Here is an 11,274-nt window from a genome sequence, read left to right as displayed (position 1 = left end):
TCCTAAAGTGCACTGAGAAACTCCTTTAGGGAAGGGACCAATCTTCTGTTTTCTTTGGATCCTCCAGCAAGCCCAACATCCAGTAGGCATTCAGTAATGTTTTGTTGCTCAAGGATACATCCTGTCCTGAAATTCTCTTCTTAATGGTGCACAAAGACTTGGAACTACTTTCTAAATTGCCATGGCTTCCCTCTGTGCACGTGCCCGTGTTATCCGAGACTCTGAGATCTAAAGCTATCCTGGCCTTGTTAAGATTCAGAGTCATGTTCCACCTCAACAGTGTCCACACAGAAAACAGGCTTATAGCATTTCAGCCTTGTGGCTAGAGGTAATTGGCCACACACTCAGCTCCCCAGGTTAGGGGCAGAGTTGGCAAGGCAGGGGGAACTTTCCCTTCTGCTTGCTTGCTTCAGATAGCCACCAGTGCCCACAATGAAACCAATGCATTTTGTGGACATTTTTTCTCCTAGGTTGGCCAGATTCCACAAATAAAAATAGAGGACGCCCAGTTAAATTTGAATTCCAGATAAATATTGAATGCTTTTTTAGTATAAATATGTCCCAAATATTTAATGGGCTATATTTACACTAAGTTTTGTTGTTGTCATTGTTTATCTAAAATTTAAATTTAACTAGGTGTCCTTTATTTTACCAAGGAAGCTTATTCTCTGCCCTCTTTCCTCTAAAGCCCATTCCTCAACTGTGCCTCATCCTCAGATCTGGCCACTTCTCTAAACTCTTTCCTGTGATCATGGGTTTTTTGTTTGTTCATTTGTTTTGAGACGGAGCCTCACCCTATCACCCAGGCTGGAGTACAGTGGCACGATCTCAGCTCGCAGCAACCTCTGCCTCCAAGGTTCAAGTGATTCTCCTGCCTTAGCCTCCATGCCCAGCTAATTTTTGTATTTTTAGTAGAGATGGGATTTCACCATGTTGGCCAGGCTGGTCTTGAACTCCTGACCTCAGGTTATCTGCCTGCTTCGGCTTCCCAAAGGGCTGAGATTACAGGTGTGAGCCATCGCGCCTGTCTATGATCATGGGTTTTTTATTCTTTTTTTCAATAGAGCACCTTTCCTGGTTGGTGAAGGTGCAGAGCTGGATGTTTAGGAAATACAGCCATTCAGGAGAACTTCCTTGAGTTTTGCTGATTGGCCTAGATTTTGTCACTGTTTGCAGGACCATGAGGTGGGTGGTGAGCTCACCTTGGAATGGCCTGGAAGCATTTCAGTGTTTTGGGGTGATTGCTTTTCTGTTTGTATTTTATTTTTTAAATCTGTAATTCCCAGAGTTGTTTGCAAAGTCAGATCTAAAAATCAAGAAATGTCCACCTCCTGTGTACTCATGGAAGTTGATTTGGAATCAAGGAAGAGGCAGAGGGAATGGAAGATTCAGTTACTTCCTAAATGGGTGGTAATCAAAGCCCCCAACTTTGATACTTAATATATACTTTTCCCATTGGCCCCCTTGCAGAGAGTGCACAGAGTCTATCTTGTCTACCTCTAGGCTAATAAGGAACTAGTTCAGGGATTTCCTTCTCCCTCACCCTGTAGGCAAGGCTTACGTGGGGCTTACCTCTGAGCTGCCAGAGAGAGAGGTCTGATAATTCACACTCCCCTTGGAGGGCCCTGAAGTGGTGGCCCCCTGCTCAGGTGGCCAGGGGAGATTTGCAGGATGAATAAATGCCTCCCCAGGGATTTGCTAGGTAACTCCCTGTCAAGGCTGGGGGCAGAGATTTAAATATGAATTACCATCCCAACCAGGCAGGGATTTATAGAATGAGCCCCTTTTGTACTCACAGGAAGATTTACACAGCCACCTCATCAGCACCAAGCTGTGGGGACTGTGACTGTGTGACACTCAGCAGTGAGACTGCACCACATTGGCCTCACAGCCAGCTCCAGTCCGTCTGTCATGCTGATGAGGTCCTGTGTCTGGATCTGCCAGGACAACCTCCTCTTGCTCCTCTGTCCCCTCTGCTTTTCCCTCTTATGTCCAAATGACAGAAGTCTAGTGTTCCCTCTAGCACTGGTTGACAGGGACCTCCTACCTAATACTACTCTGCTATCTTCTCTGGACTCTATTTAAGATTTTATTGCTTCTCCGTCAGAATGTAACTGTGGCCATTTCCAGTCACTTTCCTGCCTTCCTCTCTCTTGCAGAAGCACCAGCTCTCTTCTTCAGGTGACTTTACCTGCTTCTTTCTTCCTTGTGGCCACTTGTCTCACCAGATGCCTGGCTCTAAATTGAAGAACCTAAAGTTCAGCCAAACACCCCTAGCAGAATCTCTCAAGGGAGACTATTAAAAATCAGAATGCTGGCCTCCACTTGGACCTCCTGAGTCAGAATCTCCAGTTCTGGGACTTAGAAATCAAGTTTTCCAAGTAATTCTCAAGCACATTGACATTTGGGAACCAAAACCCTGGATCCCAGGGTTGGAGTTGGGCTGGATTTCTCTTCCCCTGGTTAGTTTCAGGAGGGCCACTTTCTCCCTTCTTTCAGGCAAATCTCTCTCTCCAGCACTCAGCAACCATGGTGCAGGTCTTTGAGTGTACTTTGCGGAAAGAGGTGCATATCTAAGACACTACTGGGGTGCAGAATGGTCCCAAGAAAGGACTTGGCCTGAATAGTGTGTTGCCTCATGAATATTCATGCTGGCCATGCGGTCAGTTTTGATCACTCAGATCAATTCAGGGCATTTGCTATAAGCCTTTGTGAGAGCAGGAAACAGGTCTTGGGAGTAAGGAGGCAGGGAAGAAGATTGAGGTTAAAGTGAATTGACAGGCAATAGGATTAGAACTCTGCTCAATCCTGATCTTGCCAGTAACTAACAGTGGCCTGAAATTAAAGAATTAAACCATGAAGGCTGCCTCGACAACTGATCTGATAGGCCCAGAAGTAAATTTCAGGGGCAGCATTGTCAGGCGGAGGCAGGGGAGAGCAAAGATAAGGGACACTGGGGTGCTTGGAGCGGGAGGGAAGCCCTGTCTCTTTCTTTACAATCCAGTGAGAGGCTTTGGTGTCTCATCTCGGGGCAGCACCGTATGCTAGAATAGTTCCGGGGGCAAGTTAGTTGCCAGGGCTTCAATTCACCTCTGGTAGCACTTTCTTCTTTACATTCAATTACGACTTTAAAATGGAGGCAGAAAAGAACAGGGGAGGAAGATAATGAAGCATAAGTCAAATGTGGCAGCTGGCAACTTCCTGATAATTGCACTTTCCCTCTTAGCATTTCATTTCTATTCCTTCATGCTGCACAATAGCCTGTGGAAGGAAAAGGAACCTGCCACAGAAACAACTCCAAAGGGTCGAAGGAAACAATATCAAATGCAATTTAATGACATTTTCTATGAGAGGGCAGAGATGAAGTAGCAGTTTGAGTTTGTTCAAGTTATTGTCTTTAACATTATAAGAAAGCATAGAAAATTATATATACATTAATTCAGGGCAAGTAAAATGCTTCTCAATTTCCTTTCTCTTTCTTATCTCAATACCCTAAAAAAAAAGACTGAAAAAGGTTGAGGAGTATTTATAGTATAGTAGCCAAGGTGAAATACTTTCAGAAAATATTGGAAAAGACAAATTCTAATCCAGGTAGTTCATGTGATGACCTGATTTGGGGGGAAATTAATGTTTATCTACACTAGATCTCTCGGATTTCTTTTCAGTGAAGTTTTTCTTCAGCTGGCTATTTTCCAGGTGAACACAATGGGGAACTCACCAATTCCTGAAGAAAATCTTATGAACAAAAAAATCTGAAATTTAACAATCTGACTAGGAGACGCCACGCATGATGCTATTTGCAGCTGAACCTCAATCAAAGTCTAACTCTTTGGGGTCCCACCCATGATCCCTTCCCCTTTCCCTTAGAAATGCATCCAAGTAGAAACTTCAGCAACCCTCACTTCTTCCATCCCTTCCACTGAAACCACTGGGATCAGAGTAACTGATGCACTATTGACCTTGAAGATTCTGCCTGCTTCAATGGACTTAGCTGGAAGTTTCCAGTGACTCCTGTCCTAGTGGAAACTGTGCCCCAGATTTAGAAAGAGTATTGGTCTGGGTAGGCTATGGATTGTGAACAGGGTCCTTACTGGGTTGCAAAAAAGTGAGGTAGCCAAGTAGGAAAGTAAGGCCCCGGGCCCTGTTCTTCATGTGACATTCCTTGGCTCATTATGTTTTCTGTCCCTCAGCTTCATGCTTTATGGGGGTCCCACTTTTGTGATAATGCATCTTATGTGGTGTTTGACACCACTGCTTGCTGTGTCTCTTGAATGGTAGATATTTCCAATTTCTAATTTCAAAGTAAAACATTTCTTTAGGTTTTGGCCAGCATGTAAGAAAGAGGTAGGGAGGGTGACCTATAAGAACAAGCAACAGGAAATTTGAGCTTTAAAGAGCTGGTTTTGCTTTTTGGATTGGGATAGCCAATAGGCTGAGTTTGTGGAGCCCAATTTTTCCATGAAAGCCACCAAATAGAACTTTCCACACTAACAGCAATAGGGAAGTGTCCGGGGGGGAAAGCAGAGGGTGCTCTTTGGCAGAAAATGCTCTTGAAGCTGCTTAAGCCTCAGAGTCTCTTCTCCAGAAGAGTTCGTGTTTCCCCAACAATTTGCTGTTCCGCTGGCTTGGCTGTCATTTATGCCCTCGTCAGTATGGCCTTCCAGGGCCTTGCTTCTCCTTCCAAAGTCCCCTCTCCCACCCTGCTGTGCTCATCAGTAATGTCTAGGCAGTGGTATTAAGTCAACCCTCTGTATCCACATGTTCCACACCTGTGGATTCCACCAACTGTGAATCAAAAATATTCAGGAAAAAAAAAAGAAATAATACAACAATAAGAAATAATGCAGTATAAAAACTATTGACATAGCATTTACATTGTATTAGGTATTATACGTACTCTAGAGATGATTTAAAGTATATGGGAGGATTGCGTAGGTTATATGCAAATACTATGCCGTTTTATATAAGGGACTTGAGCACCTTCAGATTTTGGTGTCCACGAGATTCCTGGAACCAATCCCCCAAGGATACTGAGGGATGATTGTACTATAGAGTGCTTAACAACTGGCTTTCTAGGGAGAAAAATCCCTGTCTAGTAGCATTTGCTAATTTCCATGGTGTGAATACTTCCACCATGGCTAATTTCAAGCAATCACCATGACGTCACTAAATGTGGAACTGGAAGATGCGGTGTAGCACATTATTATATAGCATGTTCATCATACAGATGTGATAGATGTAAATAACCCCAGGAGCATAGAGAATAAAAAGAGTAGTGAAATAATTAGGAAGTGATGAGTTTTAAGTACTTTTGACCTTTGCTTTAAATATAATTTATTTAATTGTAAATGTATATCATTTTTAATACTGACTGTACTTAATTAACAATCAGCTTGCAAAATTCCTGAAAGATTAACAACCAGAATACAAGCAGCTGTAGTACTCCACTAGGTCTTGGGTTGAAAAAAGAGGGAGAAAAAGGGGAGCTAAAAGGCCATATTGAGTATGAAAGCACTAAAAGGCCTCTATGCCATTCACACTTTATGACTCGGTCCTTCTGAGCCTTGGGTCCATATGTTCATAGAAATGACATGGTTGCTGTTGGTCAGAAGCCATACGTGCCCGGCCCCAGGCCCAGCTCTGCCATTTGCTAGCTGGGTGATCTTAAGCAAGTTGGCTAAATTCTCTTAGCTTACGTTTCCCACCCATAACATGAGTACAATAAAGAGCACCTGCTTGCTAAGGTTGTTATGGGGATTACATGATCTACTATATTCAAAGTACACAGCCTACTGGATCATATAGAAAAGCCTCAATAAGTGGTAGCCATGAGTACTATTATGGTTACTATGCTGATCTATTCCTAAAATGTCCAGAGTAGCCACAGCTAGTGATGGGGTTTACCAGGTACAGATTCATGCAGATACCAATTGTTAAAGACAATCTTCGTGTGGCCTGACCTCCATTTCGGCGTCAACCATGTATGTAGGCTCAGCCTCAAGGGGAGGAATGCTCCTCTCTCCACACCTCCTGAAAAAAACCTCTGGCAGATGCCTGAAGTTCAGATACTGGTAACTCATTTTTCACTGTTAAATGTGCTGTCTCTCTAGGCCTTCTTTTAAAAGGCAATTACTCCTTAGAGAGTGAGTCATTAACTCTAGCACCTTGGTGTGAATGAGGCAACCAGATCCCAGCGTTCTGTGCAGGGACTCCTGGGACTCTAAGGTGAGAAACCTGGGTGTGGGCAAAGGGATTCAGAAAGGGCCGGGCGCACTGAAGCCTCCATATGCAGCCCACCCACTTCCTGGGCCCCCTGCTTCCAGGTGGACTAGTGCTTTTTGTTTTTTTTTCTAAAGAGATAGGGTCTCACTCTGTTGCCCAGGCTGGAGTTACAAGTGGTGCAATCACAGCTCACTGTGACCTCAACCTCCTGGGCTCAAGCCATCCCCCTGCCTTGGCCTCCAGAGTAGTTAAGACTATAGGCTTGTGTCACCATGCCCAGCTGATTTTTTTTTTTTTTGTAGAAATGAAGTCTCGCTATATTGCCCAGGCTGGTCTCAAACTCCTGAGCTCAAGCAATCCTCCTTCCTTGGCCTCCCAAAGTCCTGGGATTATGGATGTGAGCCACCATCCCTGGCCTAGTTCTTAAAGCAGAGATGCTTCTAAAAGCAAATCTACTCCAGTCTTTCTCTCCCTGCTCCCTCAACTATCCCAGGACAAAGACTCAGTTGATTCTCAGGTCCTCAGTCCACTGGTAAGCTGGCAAGACTGCTGAATATTTCGGATCAGTCTTACTTCAAGAACACCAAGTTTGCAGTCAGTTGATCTGGGTTTTGGTTGTGGTCTAACCACTTGATGTGTGACCTTGAAAAGATCACTTCATGTCTTAGAACTTCTATTCTGTTAGTATATTGAGGATACTAATGAGGATTAACCTGAGACTCAAATCAAAGAGCCCTTCAGGAACTGTGAAGCTCAAATACAAACTGCTGGTACCATTTCCCATTCCCAATTCTTGGTTGTTAGTTTGCTCCTTCTTCTCCAGTTCTTCACATATGGATATGGAGAGGCCTTTTGGGGAGCACCGTAGATGGAAGATAATAATACATTTCCCATACTTTGTCCTAAAGCTTTCTAGGAACCAAAATATAAGCTCCCATCTGGGATCACTTATTCATAATACAGTCTTGTGTGCAGTGAAAATAACCTGAAGTCATTCCCAGTGTGGCTCAGGTAACTTGGCACAACCAGAAGGCAAAGGTGATGTCTGCAGGAGCCCTAAGGCCCTGTGAATGTTAGTTATATTCTTAATGAGGTTTTGTTTGTTGATCTGGAGCACCTGTGATGCTACACAAATGCTTTCAAAGTGGTTGAGTCTCAAAAACCAGGAGAGGACCTGTGGCTTCTAAAGGCATAAGACTTACAGCCAAGGGGGTCTTAGGTTCTGGGAAGGGGATTGGGGATGCAGTGAGGAGGAAGACAGCCAGTCTTTCCACGCACAGACAGACCAGCCTCAGGTGTTCTTGGGCATCTGTGTGATTGGAGGAGGGTGGCTGGTGCCCTGGCAGGGCATCTGAGAGCTCAAAGAATGCGCAGGCCCCAATCCTTTCTTGCGACTGCAGCATCTGACATGTGCCTCCATCTGTGGCAATGTTTTTTGCCCCTCTCAGGGCTCTGATGGAATGCAGTCTCAGCCCCAGGGGCCCAGCGATTACTGTGTGACCAGAGCAGCCTCTGTTATTAAATCTTGTATCGACTGGCACCTCCCTTCTGGTGCATGGGGGTGTAAGTTGGCACCAAAAGTGGCTGGAGAATTAACCCAGTTGTTGGGGGAAGGGTGTTGTGTTTCAGGATCAGTTATTTTTGGTAGAGAAAAAATTGCAGATGGCCAGCCAGGGCAACCTGCCTGAGACTAAGTAGTCACTTGGACGCCTGCCAGGACCCAGCTGAGGGGGTGAGGTGCAGGAACAGGGCACGGAGAGTAATGTCTGGTTGGCCAAAGGCCCATTTGGCTGTCATGGGAATGTGCTGGGGATGGGGTGCCTGACTTCTGCAGTGTCTGGAGAGCAGCCAGAGGGGGGGACAAATGCGATAAAAAGGAGCTAGAAGAGGTCCTACTGGGAAGGCTTACAGGTGTCCAACTTAGAACAGAAAAGACAAAGTTGACTAAACATGCTGACTTTCTTCAAACACACGAGAGACTTCTACAAGAAGATGTTGATGAATTGTTCTGACAACCAAATAAGAGAAAGCAGCCTGAGCAGAGGAAATATGGATTTCCGTCACTGTGTCATTCACACTGCAACAGGTGCTGAATACATACTTGAGCCGTGGTCACGTCTACGTGCTGAATGGGACGGTAGGAGCATTTTAGAAAGTGAGGAAAGGGAAGAGAGCCTCCCAGGTTTGTAAGTGATGACCAGCCCGCCAGGTCAGAGATCGTGGGTGCCACCCTCTGAGTTCTTTGCATTTGATGATGAGTCCTGGTTCTGCTTTTTGCATGACATGAAAGAACTGCACCCTAGGGAGGAACTGATGGATTTTATAACTTGATAATAAAACTCTCTGAGGAGGGAGTGCCCTCTCAGAGATGGGAGATTAATTTTGTGTTCTCTTTTTCCTGTTGCTTTTCATCCCCACCCCCCATCTTGCCTATTCTTTTCTACTACTTGCTCAACAGAGGGCAAAGGGGTTTTTAAGAAAGCACCAAAAATCTGAGGACTTTGATTCCAGAGCAGGAGAAGATGGCACAGCCTGGGAACAAGGTGACAAGAGCCCGTCACAGGAAGGTGGGCCTCTGACTACTCTCCTGAGCCCCAGCATCAACCTGAGCACTCAGCACACAATGACACCTCTAGCCCAGTCCCCAGCCCTGCGGTGGAGACACGATCTCCTCATGCCCGGCTAGCTCAGCTTTGACCTTGAGGTTCCTGGGAAGGTGTCAGAGTCATGTCTGGATGGTCTGAAATGTGATCCATCTCTGAGCTGGGCGCCTTCCCCAACCTGCCAACTGCACACATTCAGATTTAGCTTGCTCTGAAATAGACTGAAAAGAGAAACAAGAAATGATTCTCACACTAAGCCTCCTTTCAACCCCAAAAGTCTGCTTGATGGTGTTTTGATCCTTTCAAAACCAGCGGAGAAAGGACTTGGAGGTGACAGGAAAAAACTATTCTGATTAAGTCTTACAAACATTCTATAAAGCAACACCAACAAGGCAGGACAAACATCACACCAAGATCTTAAATTACAGGATGTTTACATAATATAATGCCCATGGCAGACAAAAACTAAATCCCACAAAGTACCTGAGACAAAAAAAAAAAAAAAAGAAAGAAAGACAGGAGAAGAATAAAAAGGAGTCTGGAGTCCTGGCATTGGGAGGTCCCAGGCGTTTCCTAGGGAGGCTGTGTGGGGAGCATCCGTGGCTCCTGGCCTCACATTTCAGCTTCTGAGGGGAGGACCTCTGTCGCGGTGATGGCAATCCCAATGGCAAGGCTGCCGTTGTCAGAGAAGAGCTGTGCCAGCGAGGTGTTGAGGACGAGGCAGTCCCCGTCCGTAATCACCGAGTCCACGCACTCAAGAACAGACCGGGGCGTGGCCTCCCACTTGAGGCGCCGATGGTTTCTGTTGAGCTCCAGGCGATAGGTGAAGCAGTCGGCCTGGGTGGGGGTCCCAATCAGCATCATGGTGGCAAAGAACTGGGGGTGCCCTTCATGCCTCTCCTGTTTCCTCAGCACCAACAGAAAGTGGTGGCCAAGGCAGGAGTGCATGATGATCCAATCAGCCGGCGCGGGGAGGTGCATGTCCGTGGCCAGGAAGACGATCTCAGCTCCCTGGAGGATGTCAACCCTATGGATCTGCCGCAGGTGGGGCACCACCACCTCCAGGTGGCCTTCCCACTGGCAGGAGAACAAGGGACACATGCACAGGCAGGGCGTCACCGGGGTGGCGTGCAGCCCCGCCTCCTGGTGGTGAAGGTGGTGGGGGTGGGCATGGTGGCGGAGGTGGTGGTGGTGGCGGTGGTGGCAGTGGTGGTGGGAGAGATGGTGAGGGTGGAAGCTGCCTTGCTCTGGAGCGCTCTGAGTGACGGCGCGCCGACTGGACACATACTGTAAGGAAAGAGAAGAACGTCAGTGCGGGGATGAGGCCCATCTCTCCCAGGCCGCCACTCCCCTGATTTCAAAGTGTTAAAAAGCAGATCTTCCAGTGCAGGCTGAGAAAGGTTCATTTCTTAAACAAAAAACAAACAAACAAACAAACAAAACCACAAAGGACAGAGTGGGCGCCTTGGGGTGGGGGGGTGTTGAGATTCTGAAAAGTCAGTCCAAGAAAATGCAGTATTTATGCCTTTGTGGTTCTTTAATAAGATACACAAGCAAATAGGCAATTTCCTCCTCAAGTAACATGCAGTAGGATGGTCATCAATCACAAAGAACAAAGACAGCTGTTTTTTTTTTGTTTTTTTTTTTTTTGCTTTTTTGATATTGTTGATAATTTTGTGCAGGCAATGGAGGTCAATAGATTTTTTTTTCTATTTTGTCATAGTTATTAATTTTAGAACAAAATTTACATAATGCCCATTTGTCCTTCCAGTGTAGTCAGGGATTGTCCTGTCTTGGGCGCCCTTCTCCTGCGTCCTAAGGCATCTGGTGGGATGCAGAGCTGATCGTGTGCAGTGGGACTACAGTCCCTAAGGAGAGAGTCCCCGCTGTGACTCCTGAGACTTTGCCGCACCAGGCACACATCTACCCTATTTCTAGCTCTCTGCCTCAGGGCAGCTTCCCAGAGCCTCATCACCAGGCAGCCTCCACCTGGAGAATCTCCTCATCATCTGTTCCTCATGGTGGCATGCCCACAAGTGCCCCCCAAAACACCAAGAGCTGTGAGGATGCCTTCTGATCAGGTGTCTGTGAACATTTATTGAGCATCTGCTGTGGCCAGGGCCTTGCAGGGATACAGCTGTGAGCACAATAGATACTGTGTCTTTTGGTGTGGGTGGCACAGACATTACTACACTTATAATTAATTACAGTTTTGACAAAGGTCCTCCATGTGTCATGAAGACTGTGATTCATATTTTTCAGTTGAAGAAACAGGCTTCAGTAATAACGTGATGGAGCCTGCAAAACTGGTAAGTGAAAGACTGGGATTCATCTTCACGCCCCCTGACTCTGAACACAGGAGCACACCCCCATCCAGTGATGCCTGCCTTCAGCTCCCTCCTCCGTTTCCTGAGTCCTTCTTTTCCGTAATTAGCCTGCATGGTCTAGG

General features: G+C 46.2%; 1 protein-coding gene across 2 annotated transcripts in view; it reads right to left on the bottom strand.

Annotated features, from left to right (window-relative positions):
- Positions 1-3,305: 3,305 nt before the first annotated feature.
- SIAH3 (siah E3 ubiquitin protein ligase family member 3) overlaps positions 3,306-11,274 on the bottom strand; it is a 72,007-nt gene continuing 64,038 nt past the window's right edge. Inside the window, exon 2 of one of the 2 annotated variants that reach the window (XM_004054476.5) lies at positions 3,306-10,112. In XM_004054476.5, coding sequence (XP_004054524.1) covers positions 9,438-10,112 — 675 coding nt within the window. In that variant the 3' untranslated portion in view covers positions 3,306-9,437. The remainder of the gene's footprint in view (positions 10,113-11,274) is intronic. The other variant, XM_055359615.2, reaches the window with a different exon arrangement.

The sequence above is a fragment of the Gorilla gorilla genome, chromosome 14 (genome assembly GCF_029281585.2).
Source record: "Gorilla gorilla gorilla isolate KB3781 chromosome 14, NHGRI_mGorGor1-v2.1_pri, whole genome shotgun sequence".
Taxonomy (NCBI): domain Eukaryota; kingdom Metazoa; phylum Chordata; class Mammalia; order Primates; family Hominidae; genus Gorilla; species Gorilla gorilla.
This window is presented reverse-complemented; position numbering and strand designations above follow the sequence as displayed.